Source organism: Pecten maximus, chromosome 2 (genome assembly GCF_902652985.1).
Source record: "Pecten maximus chromosome 2, xPecMax1.1, whole genome shotgun sequence".
In the NCBI taxonomy this organism is placed as follows: Eukaryota; Metazoa; Mollusca; class Bivalvia; order Pectinida; family Pectinidae; genus Pecten; species Pecten maximus.
In genome coordinates, this window is record NC_047016.1 from 44,926,909 (window position 1) to 44,951,760 (window position 24,852).

At 36.2% G+C, this 24,852-nt stretch overlaps 1 protein-coding gene across 1 annotated transcript; it reads left to right on the forward strand.

Moving 5' to 3' along the window:
* The first annotated feature begins 1,103 nt into the window (after positions 1–1,103).
* LOC117322223 (alanyl-tRNA editing protein Aarsd1-like) lies at positions 1,104–20,672 on the forward strand. The gene is made up of 13 exons (XM_033877000.1): positions 1,104–1,230; positions 4,242–4,370; positions 5,036–5,053; positions 9,632–9,773; positions 12,620–12,677; positions 13,107–13,266; positions 14,533–14,652; positions 15,160–15,290; positions 17,737–17,803; positions 18,375–18,466; positions 18,745–18,799; positions 19,046–19,140; positions 20,145–20,672. Exons 1-13 carry the CDS (start codon positions 1,192–1,194, stop codon positions 20,293–20,295), a joined length of 1,257 nt encoding a protein of 418 aa, XP_033732891.1. The 5' UTR covers positions 1,104–1,191; the 3' UTR covers positions 20,296–20,672.
* The last annotated feature ends 4,180 nt before the right edge of the window (positions 20,673–24,852 follow it).

Consider the following 24,852-nt stretch of genomic DNA (forward strand, 5'->3'; position numbering starts at 1 on the left):
CATCACAAAGACATAAAACTGTCATAATTTTCATAATTGCTGTAACTTCTTATTGTACTTGACATGATCAACATACACTATCGTCTTGTTCATTTTGTAGCGCCTTCCTGCAGTCATTCATTCCTCTCGCATTTCTTTCACAAGTTTTTCGAGATGAAGCGAGTTGTGGTCGCTGAATTAAAGACATCATCACACTTTTTCAGGCTTCTCTGCTCATTCATGTCTTATTACAGTAATACCATTCTGCTACTCCCTGATATGTTGTTGCCATTCTTAGTGTCCTTGAATATATCTTCTTCAGCTTCATAAACTTTCCTTTGACCAGTCCCCCCAATTTATTTTGTTTCCAGATTCTGCTTCAACTCTTTTGGATATCTGACAGTCCATACCGGACATAGACTTTTTCGATTGCTTGATCTGTTTTGGCAATTTAAAAAAATCATTGCAAAATTAATGAAATATAAGCTGGATCAGAGACTTGTATATATATCTAATATGCACGTCTCTGGCTAGAACTAGGCCTAGTCTAGATTTAATGAAATATAAGCTGGATCAGAGACTTGTATATCTAATATGCACGTCTCTTGCTAGAACTAGGCCTAGTCTAGATCTAAAGTAATCCAGAGACCTATATACTATATATAGTATACTGTATAGGTCTCTGAGTAATCTTGTGACCAAATACTTTTGGTAACTGGTAAAACCCGCGATAGAATAAACACGACCCGGTAGACTATCGTAGCAACGTCACAGCATCAACTGCTACATTCGCCCCAAATAATGCATTTTAAATAGTGAGCATAATGGGTTTTTTCAACTTATGCAAGTGATACTACAAATTCGATTTCACATCCGCCATCTTGGATATACCTGGGCCCCTTGACCTTCTTCTTAATGTTTTGCTAATTCCGTCAGAAATGACGATTATATTAGCATGGATCTGTTGAAGAAATTAGATCTACAGGGGCGTGAGAAGGGTAAATATACATTGACCAAAGCGTACCAGTAGACGAACCGCCAGTAAACGTATACGTATGGAACGAAAGCGTGTCGCGTAGTCCGTTCATTGGTCTGACCGGTTTGGCCGTTCCAACCGCATAAACGAAAGGGCCCAAGCATTTCGTTGATAAGGCAAAGCGTGTATTTGACAGAGACATTTTAAAAGTGAAACTACACAGCTTACAAGACGAAATGGCATTAGCGTGTCAAAGAAATAGTTATCTACGAGAGGTAAAGTACATCTACCAGATCCTGGCCTATAGGGACGGGGGTCTCACTACGACTTTATCTAATAATATCAGCGACTTGTATATCTGATATACAAGGCTCTGATAATATTAAGCAAAATCGCTTATAGTTTCTGTATGATTTTGTTACTAAAAATAGCGAAAGTCGCATAAATGGTAAATTTTGCAGTATATTATTTAAAATTCAATTAAAAGTTAATTAACGAAGAAGGAATTAAATGAAATTTTACTATAAAACATGTATTGAGAGTGTTGGTTTCTTAGAAACTTCGTGTTACTCTACTAGAAGTATTGCATCATTTCATGGAATTTCTCACCTGTTTTTTTTTTATTTCATTTGTATTCATATGCGACTTACTTAGAAACTTGGTGTTACTCTACCAGAAGTATTGCATCATTTTATCATTTTATGGTATTTCTCAGGTGATTTCCCCCATTTGTATGATGTTTCATGACTAAATAAATGTGACTTGGACAGAAATTTTTAAAACGTATGTTGAAAGTGATTTTGTCTCTTTTAGTAAAAAACCAAGACCTCAATTGGCATATGATAGGCAAGTTTGCATATGAAACGGAACTGCATGGACTGAGCCAAACGCTGGTGGCCAGGTAGCTCAAATGGTTTGATTAGAACGTCTGTCTAGAATTCTGAGGTCCCTGGTTCGAGTCCTGGTTTTGTCATTGCATTTTTCTCTCCTGTTATATTTGACACTCAACTAAATACCCATGGATGTTGCATAGTTTCTTGTCAGTTGTGTGTGTCTTCAGGTCGAAGACTTTGTTGAAGGCGAGAGGAATGTAGCGGAAATGGACTGGACTGAAAGTCAGTGGCCAGATATCTCAAATGGTTAGAGCATCTGTCTAGAGTTCTGAGGTCTGGGGTTTGAGTCCTGGTCTGGTCTGGTCGTTGCATTTTCCTCTCCTGTTACATGTATTATACATAAGTTTGAGGTTAAATTTCCAAAACCAGATAATAGCTATATAGATACATTTAATATACTGTATGTATACATAAAGAGCTAGCAGCAAATGACATTGCTTCCTCCAGGAAAGGCGCAGAGCAAGAGTTATGATAACTGCATACAAGATTCATGTTCTCGGTTGTTTCAATAACAACATTAAAATTGAAATGTCACCTGTGTATTTTTATTTAAAGTGTAATATTGGCTACAATCCTTTTAATAACCCTGTACTTCTATATCTATTTTTTAGCGAGTTGAAGATTAATTGTTATCAGGTGGAAAGTCTTTGCAAAAAAGTTGATTTGAAGGTGCCGGTATGTTACTGAATCAAGTTTGAAAATATTTTTTGGGAGATGGTTCCAGTCTGATATTTTTCATGGGGAGACAAGTTATTTTCTGGCTTCAGTTTTGAGAAATGAAATTGGTTGAGCATGCCTCGAGAGATTTGCTGGTAGAGTAAGAAGTTCTTTTGATACAGCCATTTGATCATGTACTGGCGTTTATCCCAGTCCATCCCAGTACAGTTTCACAACACATATATCCCAACAAATATTTTAAATTCTTTCCTGTAATTGATTTTAAGCTGTCTGGTGAGCTTCTGGTATAACACAGAGCCCATTGTCTTTTCCTCCAATTTCCCTTAAAAATGCAGGGATGTAAAAATCAACTTTCCCGGCGTTGACGTCCCGGGCAACCAAAATTTTAGTTCAGGCAACCAAAAATTGTTTGTACACTTGCCCGAGACAAGTAAGATATTTCTATCTCTAACATGATTTTCATGTTCGTTTTCCTGAATTCTGTGTTATTAGGAATTTATCAGAGTGACAGAAGTGTAGAAGTATGTTGATTGTATTAAAATAAATGATTAGTAGTCAAAACATCTTTATTTTCCCTTTATGTAAATCTAATTTTCAAGGTGGGAAAAGTATAGGTCTAAATGACTAGATGTTTTTATCAGACAAAGGAAAGAATTCTTTATCTGTAAAATTATTTTTGTTCGTTTTATTTGTATGACTAATTTTCGAAGAGGAATCCGGACAGAAATTAACAAAATATAAGAAAGAAGCAGGAAATAATACAAAACATTACTGCAATTCAAATTAGAATAAATATATATATTTATATTCTTTCATATGTTTGAACTATGGATTGTAAATATTTTCAAATTGTTTAATATTAAATGATGAAATATTCATAAATAATTTTTTATAATGACAACTTTTTTTAGATATTTTATTGGAATGCCTACAGTATGGGGCAAGTCAAAAATTGCATTCGGGCAAGTGACTATCTGAGCTCTGCTGGGGCAAGTGGCTTGAATTTTCTTACACTCCTGAAATGCTACTTGTCATGAATGGCTCAGTCTATTTGATTAATTTTTAGTCTTATGTATCCTTAGGGGAAACGGAACCAATTTTATATAAATGGTAGGTCTGGCCCACCAGGTGCCCGAGAGATGGGCCCAATAAAAAGATTTATAAAATGAGGGATTGTTTAGCTCTAGGGAATAGGAACCAGATTCTATAATAGCACCTTCTGCCCCCCCCCCCCCCCCCCCCCCCCCCCCCCCCCCCCCCCCCTTCTGTAGGAATGAAAGGATTTGGACTGAAGCATCCTGTGGTGAAGGAAAACCCTTTTCTTTTTTAATAATGATGGGTCTGGCCCCTAGCTATATATAGGGACCTTATTGTTTCGCACATTCACTGCAATGTCTAGGTGGGAGGTACAAGCCCCTCTGGGCCTCCTGTTGTAAGTTGAAATCTTACTGGAATCATGATTGTTGAAGTACCAAAGTCACATTTAGTTTAATGTGTAATATGATGGAGTACTGAAATTTAAAAAAAACATACCCGTGCCCACACTAGGCCTCAATTTAGTGACTTTGAGCCTCTCCAATTGGACATCCTACCACTAGGCTAAAAGGAAATCCCCAATAGACTCAAGAATAAGGTCACTGATCATACTCTCCATTTTTACAAAAGTACCTTGTATTTTGAAATTCTACCATTAATTTTTGTGCATTATTTTTAAGTTCAAATCAAAGGTAAAAAGTTGCATACCAGCTGAATCAACACTTGTAACCAATGGCAAAAAGGACAAGGTCAAAGGTTTTGAAGTCATCTTGGAAGATACCATTCTGTTTCCAGAAGGGGGTGGACAGGTATACTTTTTTCTGTTAATCTGGACTCTCATTCATAGAGAGATATTTCCACAAAAATCATCATCTCATTAATATTTTCCTGATGTCATTTCCTTAAAAATTTGATCAGAATCAGGGTCATAGTAAATATTTCCCTCATTTGCATGTTCATTAGCTCATTTGTCTGAGTGTCAGCCTTTTGTTCAAATAAATAACCTTGACATACTTCAAAGGTTACATGGGTCAAAATTTTGTTAAAATCTTTAACCAACTTCTCAATAACCAAGTAAGAGCTTCAGGGTATCAATATTTGGTCAGTAGAATGCTGAGGTGAAGAAGTCAAAACAATAACCCTTGTCTGGTTACCTTGATCTATACTTTCAAACTTACATGTGTCAGATGTGTAACAATTACTGAAAAATAGGTTTGAATTTTAGTTCTGTATCTACTTTTAAATTCAATTGTAATTAATTCTTTCAATTAAAACTTCACTTCACAGGATGTACAATGCAGGTCTGTTAGGCCCATTTCTTTCAAAGAGACAATATGATTCAATTCAAATTCAGTTTTGAAAACTTCAATTTTTAATTCATAGCAATTCCAGAAAGATAAAACAGCCTTATTTTATTGAATGTCATGGCACACATTTGTATATAATATGTTAATTACCGGATTTTTTGTTTCAGCCGGATGACAGAGGAACCGTACGTATATTTGATCTGCAAATTTTGAAGTAAACATACATATTTTAGCAGTATTTTTATTGTAGTGCTATGCATTGACAGCAACATGTTACGGTTATATAATCATGATTTCTGTAATTGCATTTTTAGCCCACCATCATCAGATGGTGGGCTATTCAAATCGCCCTGCGTCCGTGGTCCGTCCGTCCGTCCCTCCGTCCGTAAACAATTCTTGTTATCGCTATTTCTGAGAAAGTGCTGATGGGATCTTTCTCAAATTTCATATGTAGGTTCCCCTTGGTGCCTAGTTGTGCATATTGCATTTTGGGACCGATCGGAAAACAACATGGCCGACAGGCAGCCATCTTGGATTTTGACAATTGAAGTTTGTTATCTCTATTTCTGAGAAAGTATTGAAGGGATCTTTCTCAAATTTCATATGTAGGTTCCCCTTGGTGCCTAGTTGTGCATATTGCATTTTGGGACCAATCGGAAAACAACATGGCCGACAGGCAGCCATCTTGGATTTTGTCAATTGAAGTTTGTTATCTCTATTTCTGAGAAAGTATTGAAGGGATCTTTCTCAAATTTCATATGTAGGTTCCCCTTGGTGCCTTGTTATGCGTATTGCATTTTGGGACCGATCAGAAAACAACATGGCCGACAGGCAGCCATCTTGGATTTTGACAATTGAAGTTTGTTATCTCAATTTCTGAGAAAGTACTGAAGGGATCTTTCTCAAATTTCATATGTAGGTTCCTCTTGGTGCCTAGATATGCATATTGCATTTTGGGACCGATCAGAAAACAACATGGCCGACAGGCAGCCATCTTGGATTTTGACAATTGGAGTTTGTTATCGATATTTCTGAGGAAGTACTGAAGGGATCTTTCTCAAATTTCATATGTAGGTTCCCCTTTGGTGCCTAGTTATGCATATTTCATTTTGGGACCAATCGGAAAACAACATGGCCGACAGGCAGCCATCTTGGATTTTGACAATTGGAGTTTGTTAATGCTATTTCTGAGGAAGTACTGAAGGGATCTTTCTCAAATTTTATATGTAGGTTCCCTTTGGTGCATAGTTATGCGTATTGCATTTTGGGACCAATCGGAAAACAAAATGGCCGACAGGCAGCCATCTTGGATTTTGACAATTGAAGTTTGTTATCGCTATTTCTGTGAAAGTACTGAAGGGATCTTTCTCAAATTTCATATGCAGGTTCCTCTTTGTGCCTAGATATGCATATTGCATTTTGGGACCGATCAGAAAACAACATGGCCGACAGGCAGCCATCTTGGATTTTGACAATTGGAATTTGTTATCGCTATTTCTGAGGAAGTACTGAAGGGATCTTTCTCAAATTTCATATGTAGGTTCCCTTTGGTTCCTAGTTATGCATATTTCATTTTGGGACCAATCGGAAAACAACATGGCCGACAGGCAGCCATCTTGGATTTTGACAATTGGAGTTTGTTAACGCTATTTCTGAGGAAGTACTGAAGGGATCTTTCTCAAATTTTATATGTAGGTTCCCTTTGGTGCTTAGTTATGCATATTGCATTTTGGGACCAATCGGAAAACAAAATGGCCGACAGGCAGCCATCTTGGATTTTGACAATTGAAGTTTGTTATCGCTATTTCTGTGAAAGTACTGAAGGGATCTTTCTCAAATTTCATATGCAGGTTCCCCTCAGTGCCTAGTTATGCATATTGCATTTTGAGACCAATCGGAAAACAACATGGCCAACAGGCAGCCATCTTGGATTTTGACAATTGAAATTTGTTATCGCTTTTTCTGTGAAAGAACTGAAGGGATCTTTCTCAAATTTCATATGTAGGTTCCCCTTGATGCCTACTTATGCATATTGCATTTTGAGACCAATAGGAAAACAACATTGCTGACAGGCAGCCATCTTGGATTTTGACAATTAAAATTTGTTATCGCTATTTCTCAGAAACTAATGAAGGGATCTTTCTGAAATTTCATATGTAGGTTCCCCTCAGTGCCTAGTTATGCATATTGCATTTTGAGACCAATCAGAAAACAACATGGCTGACAGGCAGCCATCTTGGATTTTGACAATTGAAGTTTGTTATCGCTATTTCTCAGAAAGTAATGAAGGGATCTTTCTAAAATTTCATATGCATGTTCCCGTCGGTGCCTAGTTATGCATATTGCATTTTGAGACTAATCAGAAAACAACATGGCCGACAGGCAGCCATTTCGGATTTTGACAATTGAAGTTTGTTATCGCTATTTCTGTGAAAGTACTAAAGGGATCTTTTTCAAATAGGTTCCCCTCAGTGCCTAGTTTTGCATATTGGGACCAATACGAAAACAACATGGCCGACAGACAGCCATTATAGCTAAATCTTAAATTCTGTATATAGGTTCCCCTTGTTTGAAAAGTACTAGAGGGCTGTTTCTGAATTTACACAGATAAGTAAGACTTAGAGGATGGGAAAAGTAGGGAAAAGATCAATCTGACATGGAACCTATAAAGATCATTCAATGGTGGGCGCCAAGATCCCTCTGGGATCTCTTGTTTATACCGTTTTCTATTGTCAGGCGCCAATTCATGATGGCACTAATCTATTTAGATGTGGTTATGTGCTAATTAAATCTGAATACACCAAAATAAGAATGTTTTCAGTTTTAAACATGAAATGTTACAGTGGTATTTTATGAAATACATTGTATTTATATCTCGCCTTCATGTTCATATTTTATGATATTGAGCACTAAGCTGCAGTAGGGAAATTTAATCATAAATTTGTTTAATCCTGTGTCCTTATGCATTGATGCAGCATCTGTCATAGACTAGTACATCTGGCTTCAACATGATCCTTCAAATGACTTCTTCTCGATAACAAAGAAGCCAGAATCATAACATTAGTCTAGCAGCATGCTTGGATGAAGTGCTATCATTTATTTTAATGAATGACCTTCAACTTTTCTGGATCAGATGTGTTAAAATCTTGAAACAACTTTTTCTCATAAATCAATTGGCCTATGATGATAATATTTGGCCAGTAGCATGTTTGGATGAAGCTCTATATTTGTTCAAATGGATAATCTTGCCTTTTTCAAATTAATGTGAGTTGAATGTGTTTGAATTTGTAAATGACTTCTTTAAAACCATGAGTCCCAGGTTCATGACATTTGACTAGTAGAATACTTAAGTGAAGGGCTAAGAAAGGTTTATTCTGGAAAGAAGGTAGTAATTTCTGATTAACTTCAATGATCTAAACAACTTCTGAAAGTTACATAAATCAAATTTTCTAACAAAGACTTATCTTCAACCTTGCAGAATAGGTAAGGGATACAGGCCCATGAAGCCTCTTGTTACTAAAAAATAACCTATCTAAATTTAAAAAGGCACAAGAAACTACTACCTTGGTGGCATTTTAGCATGTTCAAATCACCCTGCTTCTGTGGGCCATCGTCAGTTTGTTGTCAATCTGTCCATAAACAATCCTTGTTATTGCTATTTCTTGAAAAGTATTGGAAGGAATTTTCTGAAACTTCATGTGTGGGTTTCCCCTGGTCCCTAGTTTTGATTTTGAGAGTGATCAGGAAACAAAATAGTTGCTAAGCAGCTATCTTGGTTTTTGTGTCGCCTTTGAAAAAGGAGACATATAGGTATTACTTTTCGGCGTCGGTGTCGGCGTCGGCGTCGTCCGGAAAATGGTTTTCGTGCGATAACTTTAGTAGTTTAGAACGGATTAAGGTTCATTACCATGATAGCTCGGACAAGTTTGATAACCAAAATTATTCGCACCTTTTTAAAAGAGTTATAGCCCTTTAATTTTTTGCGAAAATGGTTTCCACTCAATAACTTGAATAATTATTACAGGATTAATTTGAAACTTCATGGGAAGGTTCGTTACCATAATACTGTGGACAAGTTCGTTAACCAAATTTATTCGCACCATTTTAAAAGAGTTATGGCCCTTTAATTTTTTGCGAAAATTGTTTCCACTCAATAACTTGAATAATTATTACTGGATTAATTTGAAACTGCATGGGAAGGTTCGTTACCATAATACTGTGGACAAGTTCGTTAACCAAATTTATTCGGACCTTTTTAAAAGAGTTATAGCCCTTTAATTTTTTTTGCGAAAATAGAATGTTCGTTACCATAATACTGTGGACAAATTTGTTATTGTTTTTTTTTTTATTCAAGTCCTAGTTTTAAAGAGTTATGGCCCTTTAATTACTGGAATTAATTCAAAATTTCATGGGAAGTCTTTCGCAAGTTTTTAAAAGAGTTATAGCCATTTATTTTTTCAAGTCCTAATTTTAAAGAGTTATGACCCTTTAATTATTCGCATACACAGGCGACACCTCCACTTCCGTGGAATTCTTGTTGATACTTGAAGTTTGTTATCGCTATTGCTTGAAAAGTACTGGGAGCATTTTTAGCTCACCTGGCCCAAAAGGCCTGTCAAATTTTGTATCTCTTAGATTTCATATGTATACATCCTTGTTATCAGATCATTTGGCATAGAGAAAAGATCTTACATAGAATGAATAAAGATCATTGAATGGTGCGCGCCTTTTGAATTGAATTTCATGTTTTTATTGACATGCAGATAAACAACATAGATGTACTACGTATCACAAGGAAAGGGGCAGAGGCTGTGAATTTTGTAACCACGGAAATCGCTGCCGACACAGATGTTGACATGAAGGTGGACTGGTCACGTAGGTTTGACCACATGCAGCAGCACACTGGTAAGGAGGTCAACAAAACTGAGTCAAACCTTTCTTAGCATACAATTTATTAGTTCACACTACAAAAAGTGGTATCGTGCATGAGTGGGCATCTGCCGTCTGTCCGTCCATTAACTTTGAACTTCTTCTAGAAAACTATAAACAACTGAGAACCGATGTTTGGCTAGGAGGTACATTTGGAAGAGCTAATGATGAAATTTTCCTCATATAAATGACCTTGACCATAGGTCAAGGTCACATGGGCGAAATAGTTAAAGTTAATTTGTGAATCTTCTTTTCAAGTTTTAAATGATCTATGGCACTCATCTTGGGCCAGTAGGTACTACTATGTAGTGCTTTGAAATTTCCTATAAATGACCTAGACCTTGACCTATTTTCAAGGTTGCAGGGCTCATATATGTTCAAAGATTCAAGAATTTTCCTTGCAAGTTACAGAAAGCCCAGAAAGCTGATAGTTTGCCTGCCAGTGTCTGGGATAGAGTGGTATAAAGTTTCTCATATAAATGATCTGGGCCTATTTTCATGGACACAGGCCAAGTAGTTGAAATTAATTTGCAAATCTTATTCTCAAGTTCTTAAAGACCTACTTATCTTACACCAGTAGGTTCCTGCTATGGAATATGAAATTTCTTCAAATCAATAACCTTGACCTGGTTTCAAAGTCACAGGTGTTTAACACTTCAATGATCTACTTTTCAAATTCAAGTAGACTCATATGTATAATATTTTGCCAGTAGGTAACAAAGAGTGCTAGAAAGATTCAGCATACAAATGAACTAGGCTTAATTTTAAGGTCACAATTGAGAAATATGTGACTGTTATGTACATCTTGTTTACTACACAGGATCAACAATATGCTTCACATCGATATTATTTTTGTTTCAAACATGAATTTTTTCAGCCCACTTTTATCAGATCATGGGATCATCAAATTGTTCTGCATCATTCGTCTCTAAACAATCCTTCCTACCACTGTTTCTCAGAAAGTAAATCAGGGATCTTTTTAGTCCCCTGCCGTTTGAAAAAGGGGGGGACTATAGGTTTACCCTCCGTCCGTCTGTCCGTCCGTCCGTCCGTCCGTCTGTCACGCAATAGTTGTCCGGACAACTCCTCCTAAAGTACTACTCCGATTTTAATGAAACTTGATATACATGATCAGTATAACATGTAGTTGTGCATCTCACATTTTTTTTTTCCAAAAACCAATTTTCAAAATGGCTGCCGACTTCTCATTGGTTGAGACTTGTCCGGACAACTCCTCCTAAAGTACTACTCCGATTTTAATGAAACATGGTATACATGATCAGTATAACATGTAGTTGTGCATCCTATATTTTTTTTCTTTAAAAATTCATTTTTCAAAATGGCTGCCGGCTTTTCATTGGTTGAGACTTGTCCGGACAACTCCTCCTAAAGTACTACTCCGATTTTAATGAAACTTGGTATACATGATCAGTATAACATGTAGTTGTGCATGCCACATTTTGTTTTTAGAAAAACCAATTTTCAAAATGGCCGCCGACTTTTCATTGGTTGAGACTTGTCCGGACAACTCCTCCTCAAGTACTACTCCGATTTTAACGAAACTTGGTATGCATGATCAGTATAACATGTAGTTGTGCATCCCAAAAATTCATTTTTCAAAATGGCTGCCGGCTTCTCATTGGTTGAGGCTTGTCCGGACAACTTCTCCTAAAGTACTACTCCGATTTTAATGAAACTTGGTATACATGATCAGTATAACATGTAGTTGTGCATCCCACATTTTTTTCCCCCGAAAAACCAATTTTCAAAATGGCCGCCAACTTCTCATTGGTTGAGACTTGTCCGGACAACTTCTCCTAAAGTACTACTCCGATTTTAACGAAACTTGGTATACATGATCAGTATCACATGTAGTTTGCATCCCAATTTTTCTTTTCGAAATAAAACATTTTTCAAAATGGCCGCCGGCTTCTCATTGGTTGAGGCGTGTCCGGACAATCCTAAAGTACTACTCTGATTTTAACGAAACTTGGTATACGTGATCAGTATAACACGTAGTTTAAAAAATGGGAAATAAATAGTTGCACTCCTGGATAAGGCAGGGGACTTTGTATTGCTGCTGCAATACTATCCATCCTTGTTTAAATTTCATTTGTCGGCTGCCCTTGGTCCCTAGTTGTACATGTTTAGTTTTGAGATGGAAAAAAATTCATGTCTCGGCAGTTTATGAACTTGGAGGATTCTTGCACCACCTAAAGCTGATGTGAAATACACTGCCATTAGGTCACTGTGACCTTGACCTCAAGGTCAAAGGTCAAATAAGTGCAAATTTACAATACCTTCTTGGCTTTAAAATGACTTCTTCTCATTAACCAAGATTGACAAGCCTGAAAGGTACCTTGGATGAGGCCCATAAAGTTTGTGAAAAAATAAATGACCTTGAACCATATTCAAGGTCACAGAGGTCAAATTGTTCAAACATATGAAGAACTTCTTCCTATCACCTGAAAGGCCTAAAATGAAGTTCATTTGGTCAAATGAAAGCCAGAAAATCACCAAACAAGTTGATACCAGGTGAGCTATGCAGGCACATTGGGCTTCTTGTTTGTTTGTTATGATACAGGCATTTTCATCAGTGCAGAATCCGTGTATTGCATAAGTTAAGAGTCTCTGGAAATTAAGAATACATATTAAAATTGAAGCAGTTCCCAAAATGGGGAAATGTTTGTACTATAACTTGAGATTATTTCATGAGCAGGCCTTCTGGGCCTCTTGTTTCATTTGTTGTATTTTGAAATAAAACAAAAAATTATTTATTTTGCTATTTTATAACATGATCACATTAGTTTATTGATTTGTAGGGCAGCATCTCATCACCGCTGTGGCAGAACAGTTGTTTGGTTGTCCCACCACCTCATGGTAAGTCTTCTAACATCACAACAGCATGTAAATCTCAATAACTTTGATTGTTGTCTTACACTGCAATCGTACATTACATGTAGATATGCCTACGATGAGTCATGGAGAGGATAGAATGATAGGGTCGTATGTACATACATATGTTACTAAATGATATCCACTACCAACTTCATTGATTATCCAATTTTCCTGAAAATTCATACACTTACTCACAGCAATCATATTTTGTTCAAGTTTGCATTTAAACTACCTAGAGTCAAAAATGAGGTCATTGTTACTATAAATAAGTTTTTCAAGCCTACGCTAACAGACTTCATTAATTATCTATTGTCATGATCAGAAACTATGTTGAAGTCACAAGTAAAGATTTTTAGATGTCACGTTTATCTTTACTTTAAGATGATATATTGACCTTCTGTAACTCTGCAGGTGTTTGGGAGAAAAGACATCCTTTATAGAGTTAGATATCCCGAACATGAAGGAAGAGGATGTTGTCAAGCTGGAGGAAACTGTTAACGAAAAAATTCTGGCAGAGATCCCTGTCACCCCTCATGTGTTTGAGGATAAAAATGACCCGAAGCTGAAAGAGGTAAATTAAACCTTACTCAACAATTTGAAGCATATCGTCACGAACGGTTACACGTCACACATCACTTGTTTACATTATAAGTAGCCACACATCATCTGAATATAAGTGAGCCCTTTCCCTTAAGGTCTATATCATCCCCACTAGAGATTCAGGGGGCAGAGGGAGTGATCAATTTGTTTAAACATCTTCTTCTCTGAAACTAAGCAATGGACATCACTCGCATTTGTGTAATAGCATGGTTATGGGGTGGGGATTCAAAATTGGACAAATGTTGGGGCTGACCTCCGGGGGCTGAGAGGCGATGCCAAAAGGGGTCAATTTGGCTAAATTGATATGAATATGAATGACTTCTTCTCTGAAACTAAGCAATATATATCACCCATATTTGTGTGGTAGCATCCCAGTATGTGGTTGGGCCAAAAGTCAATTTCATTTCATGTATTAATACACTTTTTGGAAAAAAAAACGAATTACACTAAAACCAATGAACATGTACCCATATAAAATGCTTATGATATATTGACATAGCAAGACATACGGCAAATATACTTTAGCATCATTCTTGAAACATATCTCATGAAACCAGGTGAGCGATACAGGTCCTCTGGGCCTCTTGTTAATAGTCTGTTCAAGGTCACACGTTTAATACGCTAAAATCTATTTAATACGCAAAAATCTATTTAATACGTAAAAATCTATCAAGAGCTAACTCAATAACCAAGAGTCCAGGAGACCTGAAATTAGGCTTGAAGCATGCTGAAAGTAGGTCAAGGTCATTCATTTGAACAAACTTCATAGCCCTTTACCCCAACATGTTATATGCCCAATATACCAGTCCCTGGACCTCTTGGTTTTTGTCAAATGCATGCTGAGATGAAGGCCTATTATGTTTGTTCAAGTTATTGACCTTGATAAACTTTTAATGTCACAGAAAATGATAAATTATTTGTTTCCGAATATCAAAATCACATAGTTATGATATTTGACATGTACCAATTACTGAAAAGAAACAGCATGATTGAAGTCTTAACCTTACAAAGTACAGAACAGGTGAGCAACACAGGCCCATTGGGGCACTTGTTTCACCTAAGATACCGGTTTATAGACACATGTAGCCTTCGTTAACTTCACCCATTGATGAACTTGTTTATCACTGTGACTAGGAGTGAATGTGACTGGATGTGCCAAAATAGAATGTACAATTATATAATCTAAAGTATGAACCAACCTTTCAAATTTCAAGATTTTTTCTTTTTGCAATGACAGTACCGTTGCCGGGGGCTACCAGATGACCATGTGGGACCAGTGCGAGTATTGGACATAGAGGGAATTGATGGAGGCACACTCTGTTGTGGAACCCATGTTTCGAATCTCTCACATCTACAGGTAAATTAGTCTAAATCAAATAATAAAAAAGAGAAAATCTCAAGCTATGAGACATGATTGTTAATTTGATATTGACTAATTACTATTGCTATGAATTGTTAGTTGATGGAATTGAGACAATTTAGACAAAGTCTTAAGTGACCTATTGAGATAGCCTTATATACGGCGGTGTCTGTTGTGCGTCATGGGTCATAAACAGTTTACATTTTCGACTTTTTCTCAATAACCAAGAGACCCAGGGTCACGATATTAGGCCAGTAGCATGCTGGGATGAAGGGCTTCTAAGTTTGTTTAAAGGAATGACCTTGCTGTACTTTAAGGTCATAAAAAGCCCATGGGCCTCTTGTTTTGTCAAAAAATCAGCAAGGGATGGTAATGATAAATGTATTTCTCATTTCCAAAGATACGAAAATAGGGGTCTGATGCTAGATTTCCAAATATGTCGTTTAAAATGATTTGTTTAAAATTTTGTAGAATATCATGTTCTTTTTTTTGTTTTTATTTCAGTTAATTAAATTACTTTTCTCTGAGAAAGGAAAAAAGAACAAGACCAATTTACACTTTGTGGCTGGAGGTCGAGTCAGAAGTTACATGGCACGGAGTGTGAGGACAGAACGGTCACTGACGGGACTTCTTAAGTATAAGAATATATACATCCCTACTTCCTTTAACTTAATCCGAATTCCCTCAAACCCAACACCAAATGCTAGGCAGTTTCTATGTACCCCTCAAATTTGATGGTAGTTTTATGGTATAGTGTTGTCTGGCCAGGGTAAATTTGATGGTAGTTTTATGGTATAGTGGTGTCTGGTCAGGGTAAATTTGATGGTAGTTTTATGGTATAGTGTTGTCTGGCCAGGGTAAATTTGATGGTAGTTTTATGGTATAGTGATGTCTGGCCAGGGTAAATTTGATGGTAGTTTTATGGTATAGTGTTGTCTGGCCAGGGTAAATTTGATGGTAGTTTTATGGTATAGTGGTGTCTGGCCAGGGTAAATTTGATGGTAGTTTTATGGTATAGTGTTGTCTGGCCAGGGTAAATTTGATGGTAGTTTTATGGTATAGTGATGTCTGGCCAGGGTAAATTTGATGGTAGTTTTATGGTATAGTGGTGTCTGGCCAGGATAAATTTGATGGTAGTATTATGGTATAGTGGTGTCTGGCCAGGGTAAATTTGATGGTAGTTTTATGGTATAGTGGTGTCTGGCCAGGGTAAATTTGATGGTAGTTTTATGGTATAGTGTTGTCTGGCCAGGGTAAATTTGATGGTAGTTTTATGGTATAGTGTTGTCTGGCCAGGGTAAATTTGATGGTAGTTTTATGGTATAGTGATGTCTGGCCAGGGTAAATTTGATGGTAGTTTTATGGTATAGTATTGTCTGGCCAGGGTAAATTTGATGGTAGTTTTATGGTATAGTGGTGTCTGGCCAGGGTAAATTTGATGGTAGTTTTATGGTATAGTGTTGTCTGGCCAGGGTAAATTTGATGGTAGTTTTATGGTATAGTGTTGTCTGGCCAGGGTAAATTTGATGGTAGTTTTATGGTATAGTGGTGTCTGGCCAGGGTAAATTTGATGGTAGTTTTATGGTATAGTGGTGTCTGGCCAGGGTAAATTTGATGGTAGTTTTATGGTATAGTGTTGTCTGGCCAGGGTAAATTTGATGGTAGTTTTATGGTATAGTGTTGTCTGGCCAGGGTAAATTTGATGGTAGTTTTATGGTATAGTGTTGTCTGACCAGGGTAAATTTGATGGTAGTTTTATGGTATAGTGGTGTCTGGCCAGGGTAAATTTGATGGTAGTTTTATGGTATAGTGGTGTCTGGCCAGGGTAAATTTGATGGTAGTTTTATGGTATAGTGGTGTCTGGCCAGGGTAAATTTGATGGTAGTTTTATGGTATAGTGGTGTCTGGCCAGGGTAAATTTGATGGTAGTTTTATGGTATAGTGGTGTCTGGCCAGGGTAAATTTGATGGTAGTTTTATGGTATAGTGGTGTCTGGCCAGGGTAAATTTTCGTTTGTCCCGATATCACTTCCTATATTTCTTTTGAAGAAGAAATTCAGTTGCTATGAAAACAAAGCCAGTTACCCTTGCATATTACCTATATCAAAGTATATCTATATACCGTCAATTTGCATGTATAGTGCATTCTCATGTAAAGTGAGCTGGTATGTTTTTGAGGTTCATTTTAAGAAGAAGAAAAAATGAAAAATAATATGGATTTTTTTAAAATGATTATTCTTTAACTGCATGGTAGCTGAATACTCCCAACATAAGAGGATAGAAATCTGTAACTAGTCAAAGCTGAATTACAACATTTAATTGGAATCACAGGTCAGATTCAACACATGACAGGTTGTTTACATTACTGCATGTTTCCTTTGTTTCATTACTTATTACAGTTAGTAGTATAATATACTTTTATACTTTTTATACTAAATATTTCCTTGATTATTTGTTCAATATTTATTTACAAAATACTTTATATATTTAGGCATTAAATCATTATCCTGCTTTTAACGGAAACAATTACAAATCTCAAATCACATTCATGACATCCATGCATCTGAGGCAAAAGCTTGTTCATGCGTATAGTGCACAGTGGATTTTTCGTTGTGCTCATTCAACTGTAAATCTGATCTGAAAAAATATGGCTGACATGCGTTTATCTTGGATATTGGCAGTTCAAGATTGTTATCGCCATTTCTTGAAAAGTACTGGAGCGATATTTCTCAAACTTCACATGTAGGTTCCCCTCTGGTTGTTTCCATTCAATTTCTGATCAGAAAAACAAAATGGCAGAAAGGCAGCCATCCTGGATTTTATCGGTTGAGATTTGTTATTGATTCATTTAAAAAAATCCCCATGTTATCACATACATGTAGTTTAGAGGGGAAAGAAGGGAAAAGTATAGATAAGTACTGAGGTCTGATAAAGATCTCTCAATGGTAATGTTTGACCTATGACCCTTCTGATTGTTTAGTAATGCTTGACCTTTGACCCTACTGTTTATTTAGTAATGTTTGTCCTTTGACCCTTCTGTTTATGCTGTAATATTGACTGTATGATGTTGTCCTTGTTTCAGAGGTCCACTAGATCAACACTTTGAGTTAGCTGACAAAGCTGTGAAGGGCTTTAAAACTTGTCAGAAGGTAACTAGGTTACTGGTACTCGGGTTTAGCTGACAAAGCTGTTAGGGGCTTTAAGTGGTGTTTTGGGGTGTGGATATATGTGAGCCCCACTCCTTTATCTTTATTTCCTTTAATTTAACTAGTATAATCATTAATATAGTAAGTGGAGCTACTAGTGTATACTTTTAACTCCACCAGGGTATCTTGTAATAAATCTTTATTAAGATACAAAATTAAAAGGATGCATTAGAACGAAAGTCTGTGACGTCAGTGTATTTCAGCAATACGCTTATTATTACCAGTAATGAAATTTACATGTGGGTAGATCTGTATTGAGAAATGCTATTTCTTTTTATTTTAAGCAAATTTATGGGTGACATAAATCTGACAACAAACTGTGAAAATAAAACTGAAACAATATATATGTATATATTGAGTGCTTTGTATCTTAAATCTCAGAATGAGTTTAAAAAAAAAATAGCAGAAATGATTTAAAGACAACTTACCAATATTTTGATAGATTTTCAAAATGCTGAAAATGATATGGCAGAAAGGTGTGACACATCAGTATTGATATTTATCACCATTGTAGAATGTGACCAACTTATTAAGAGATCTGGCAGTGTTAGAAGCACAGAAATACAAGTCTCTGACTGACCCAGATCCTTTGTTTGTATTACATCGGTAAGTGTACTTCGACCATTCATTAATAAGGACAAAGATGCTATACCCGATTTCTTAATTTCCTTTAAAAAATAATTTCCAAAGTCTTAGTATTATTATCTTTTTGAAACAGAAACATAATTACTATCAATATACTGCAGTGTGCTAAAAATAACCATGTCAATTTTGTTATTGACCTTGGATAAAATTTGCATTAGATTTTATTGACCTGCAAATGTACATACCTGGTAACATCAATAACCAGCAATAAAGTTTTAATTTATCTTTTCATTACACAGGAAGGAAGGGGACAATGATTTCATGAACATTGTTGTACGAGAAATCAATGATAAGGTAAATTTACTGTCTAATACTGCATTTTATTTTAGCAATCTTCATGTTAGAAGCATTGCACAAAATCATGACTGTGCTAATAACACTTTCTATATACTGTTTCTATAGAAAATAATTCGGGTGCATCAAATCATCAATGAGTTAATGTGCTAAGATTAGGAAATGCACTAAACGTTGAGTCTGTGATATTAAGTATATTTATGTGACCACATATCATAGTATCAGATCCAGTTGTCTCCATTCCAGGCTGTCTGCTGCTTTTTAACAGTTGGGGATGACAAGGGAGCAGGACTGTTTCTCCTCTCGGGCAGAGAGGATATTCTCAAGGAGGTGGGACCAAGGTAAACTTAACTCTCTTAGGAAATGACTTACATCTGCTTGATGTCAACTTTTTTCCTTTGAACTCTTCTCAATAAGTAAAATGCTGAGAGAGATGATATAGGGCAAGTAACATTCTTTGTTGAAGGTCAAAACTAAGTTTGGACAAAGAGCTATCATATTTGTTCAAATGATTGACCTTGACCTAATTTTGTTCATGAAAGAAGGAGTATTAATTTGGGATTAGCATCAATGAACTCAATCAACTTTACAGTCGCATGAACTATGTTCTCTAACAAAGTTTTAGCAGGCGACATATAGATATCACTATGTCGGCGGTGGCATCCACACAGAGGTTTCTGTGTGATAACTTGAGTTCCCTAAGGCCTATCAAGCTCAAACTTAATGCAGACCTTCCTTACTGAAAGTGCTTGCTTGGGATTGCTTTCCTTATTCAAAGGTCAAAGGTTAAGGTCACTTTTACTAAAAATAGAAAATCTGTTTTTGTGCATTAACTTGAGTTTCCTAGGGCCAATCAAACTCAAATTTCATGGAGATCTTCCAACCAAAAGAACTTGCTTGGGATTGTTTTCCAAGTCCGAAGGTCAAAGGTAAAAGTCGCTGTTACTAAAAATAGAATTTGTTTTCCATGCGATAACTTAAGTTTCCTTGGACCAGTCAGACTCAAACTTTATGCAGATCTTCCTTACCGATAGTGCTTGTTTGAGATTGCTTTTCAGGTCTGAAGGGGAAAAGGCAAGGCCACTGTTACTAAATATAGAAAATTTGTTTCAATGTGATAACTCTTGTAATCATCTAACTTTCTGCACAGGTGACAAATCCTTTTCCGTGGAATTCTTGTCTTTATAAAATGCAGAATCATGAATGATTCAGGCCTATTGTGCCTCTTGTTTGGTTCTTTCTTCCAAATACAAGGGGAAACTACATTAAACAAAAATTATTCAAACTTAGTATCAAATAAAAAATACTTGTCTTAATTAATTTTGTTTAACCTTTCTGTTTATAGAATGGCAGAGGTCATGGACGGCAAAGGGTCAATGAACCGTGGTAATTTTCAAGGCAAGGTCAATAAACTAGGTCAACGACACAAGGCGGAGAAAGTTTTCAGAGAGTTTCTACAACAGAGTCAACAGCAGGCTGTAGCCAATGAGTGTTAATGCTAACTTTCCAAGGACATGCCTATTTATGTAGACAAACTGGTACCACCTTCATGTGATCATGTGATGGTGGGCTATACAAATCACCCTGTGTCCATGGTCCATCTGTTGCCAAGTCGAGGCCAAGATCCTTCTTTGATCTCTTGTAAAATGTAACACTTCTGGACAAGTAAAAGTAAAGTAAAAAAAAAAAAACTCTTGTCTAACCTGTGCACTTGTTTTATAAAATGTTTGGACCACGATAAAAGAAAATGACCTTTGTGTTTTTAGTGAGTCTTAAGACCATTTCTTAACCTGCTAAACCATCCCTGAATTCTCTTATAACTATCATCTTTTTTTAAATGTTTTTGACAATAAAATGTATTTTGAAAATCTAGTAGAGCTGTATATATGACTTCTGATTTTCACTAGTAGAAGTATCTTAAGTTATTTTCCACAAATCTGGATTGGTAGAAATGTGAACAAGTGTGTTGACTGGTGGGCAGAGGAATTTATCTCACCTGGTTGATATTGAGGCAATGATGCAGTGTTTGTCGCCTTTTATGAAAGAAGGGACTGGTATTCAGAGTGGCTGGGCTTTTCTATTTAAGTCAATTTCACCAATGGTTCAGAGAGGCAGATCCCTAAAGGAATGAATGGTTACTGTAATATCCTTATGTTTAACTGATAGTTCAGTATATTTAGCATCAAAGAGAATATTACTAATTAGTGCAATTATACTTAAGATATCATTAATTTTACTGATAATATTGTTAGTTATACTGATAATATCAGGATTACATTGTTGATTTTTTTTTGTTTTTTGTTTTTGTCTCAAGAAAAATCTCCCTCCTTTTCGTGAGGAATATTTCTCTGCTATTTGAACTGGTTTTGTTCACAATATACAATTAACAGCATGGTCATCTGTATAGCTAAGAGAAGTTTAAAAGTTTGTGAATGACAAATGAATTGATAGCTGCCCTTGGAGATTGGATTTGACAGCTACTTAAATAGAGACTATGTAAATACACGTAGTACCAAAGAAACCTTGGACTCGAATTAACTATTAATACAAGAGCATTTCCTTGGAAATGAAACGCTAGTGTATCAACAAGCATTGTAAAATGAAAGAAAAAGCTGTTGAAGTGGTATATAGGTATAAAGGAATATTGGGGGAAAGACAAGTGGCTGCAGTGGTCAGTGAGCAATCCCTCCCTCCCAATGTAGGATGACATCCATCACACAAAGCTAACAAGTTTACCTGAGTTCAGAGTATTTAAATAGAGACTAAAAATTACTCAATGGGCTGTAAAGCATTCGTTGCGAATCATGTGATATAGAAAAAGATAAGAAATACTGTTAACACTCGTGTAATTTGCGCAGTAAAGTTTAAAGTTTGGATGCGCAAATTATACAGGTAGAGACGTTTTTAAGGGTTTTTTTACAGAGAAAAGATCGTCAATTCTCAATGTCCGCCATCTTGGAAAATGACGGAAATTCCTGTTAGGAACTTGAAGATTAATAAACATACACACAGCAATTAATTCTTGTTAAATATGTCAGATAATGAAGTGATGTATAGCTACCTACTATATGTGTTGATATTTGAGTTAATTAGGGATTCATCACAATTAAATAGAAATCAGTTCGGGAAAAACGTAACTACATTTGCCAGTCACCAAACAATTTAATGAGGGATTGTCGGGATAATAAGAACCAAAACGATAACATCAAACAAAAACAGGGAAACTCTTACGATAACATCAAACAAAAACAGGGAAACTCTTACGATAACATCAAACAAAAACAGGGAAACTCTTACGATAACATCAAACAAAAACAGGGAAACTCTTACGATAACATCAAACAAAAACAGGGAAACTCTTACGATAACATCAAACAAAAACAGGGAAACTCTTAATTACATTATATATATATATTACATTTTGTCCATTCCCACTCATTAACCAACATGGTGATTAACTGAAGAGAAATCTTCTTTCTAAAACTATAAGTTATAGATCTTATTACAGCATAAGATGAAGTCATACACATAAAACAATTTATACAATAATAAGCCCGGTTTTAAATATTGTTAACTATATAACATTTTCCAAACATATGATAATTTTAGAGGGACAAAAAACGAGGTTTTATCGTTAATTTTGATATTTTTTAGTGTTAAGAGGTTTTCCGTAGGTTTTGCAATACTTTATTCCAACGCAAACCACTCTAGAGTACGAAAATCAGCAAAAAAATATGAAAATTACCGAATTAAAAAACATGATTTTATCATTAATCTGGAGTTTTGTTAATGTTTTCATGGTTTTCCGTAGATTTTGCAAAATCTTAAACCAATATATAATATATATTATACATTATATAAGATATCTTATAAACTTTAAATAATATATCTCATAAACATAAAAGATATCTCATATAATTTGGTAAAATACTGGATCAACATTGCTCGGCGAATAAATGACAACTTGGCTTGCCATACTCTTATGCCTCGAGTTGATCCGACATCGTTCAATGCCCCGTGAGTGCCTATAGATCCGGATCTAATTATCATCATCACTATTGAGGTGTTCACCGATGTAGACAGCCGCCAGTGATATTTGGTATGTACCACAGGAGATTGTCCGAAGGTATTCCATTTTTATCACTAAGGAGCTTTCATTTTGTCGGTCAGCGCTCTTTACTTTGCGTTTTGCTCTGTTGTTCAAACATATATGGGCCCTCGGATTCCATTCAGACAGGCTGTTACTATTCTAATACGTGCTTCGACGACATCGATGAAATAGTTGGAGGCAAGTTGTGCTTTGAAAAGTATCTATTGATTGAAGCGTCCGTGATATGACTCCACTACCCGTCTGGATCTAGTTATGGATCTATCAATGTAAGATTGCAGGTCGTCATGTTGAGTCTGACCAGGGTTTCGATACCACGGTAAGACTTCTCTTGAACGCTTTCTCTCGTAAGATGTTCACGTCCAAAGAACTACGGAATGATTGTTATGTGTAATGGTTTTACTATGGAATGAAATACTTTCGATGTACTGGAAACCGACATGTTAAAAAGAGTTGAACACTGTTTCCATGATATGACTTCTTCCACTTTTACCCACAGGCGCTTGCATAGAAAATATCACTTTCATTTTTTTTTATATGACAGCGGTATGTGTAATGTGTAATAGGGAAGGTTGGCAACTACGCCACGAGCGAAACGGCACCCCATCTCACTTCAATCGACTAAAAAACACATTTATTCAAACTGACACGGCGCACACTATATGCGACCGTCATCAGAAAACATTCATCTTTAACCTACCGTGCCACTCAATACGAATTGTTACATCCAAAACACAATAATCCGTGAAAACATCGCCGCCTTCCTCGCTTAGAACGCCATTTCTCAAACGGCTCCCTGAGCCTGTCCAGATTCTTCATTTACATACGGGGTTCAAAGGTCATGCGATTATATAATCGACTGTCACCAGGTGCACTTTTTGGGGTCATCTCCGCATACTTTATTTTACAGGTGCATGCACAGGACGTCGTTTGCGATATCACGAACTAATAAGATAGCATGTTTTAATGCCAGTGATGAGATCGTCCTTTCCTTTTCTTCAACTGCATCATTTCGGTAGTTGTTGAACTTCGTTTTCAATCAAAAAGATTGCATATAACGGTGCTCAATAACTTGTTCAAGACAGGGCCGGGACATTATACGTATACCATGAACAAGCAGTATCAGTTGGAATTTTCGAAGTTAAAATTTTGATGGGGTAATAGCTGATAGTTGTTTGATATTTTGATTTTTTATTGTACTTGCCATCTATTTAGGGCTATGCCAATCTTAAATTTTTAAAAAAATTGACCCCTACATGACTAGTTAAAAATGTATATACCGCACACAATACCGATAAGAATAAGAGGTTGTTCTGGGTATTCTGGCGTTAGCCCTAAAATACTATAAAAGTCTGGCGTTGACACAAAATAACCACTACTTCCCCCTCAAGTATTCTCTTTTCTTTCTCATTTTAATTTAGTTTCATAATTCTGTAAACACTTCAGCCAGCTTGATTATTATTAGAGTAGCGTTTGATGCTTACACACTCAATTAATCAGGTAATTCATCAATAACTTAAATTTTATATATGCGAGCGATGTAAAGTGGAATAAATGGATAATGTGTATTACAAAAAATAAATTTTACAATGCGTTAAACTCTTTGACATTGTCACTGGCGGATTTAAAGCCCCCCCCCCCCCCCCCCCCCCCCCTTTAATTTCGCACGCCCCCTATTTGAAAATCCTGTGTCCGCCCCTGATTGTAGACACTAAGGGGCAAACTGATATCGAGTGCATTAAAACCGAAATCAAGTAAGAAAGTAATACTGTTTCGAAAATTTGAATAAAAAGGGGTTTAAAACAAAATAACTGAAGGAACTCAATATTTCGATAATCATACAGTGATAGATGTACTCATAAAATTTGGATTGAACATGATATTTGTAAAATGTGCAGAAATAAATGAACAGGTCTGAAGTAAGTAATGTTGTTACACATGTATA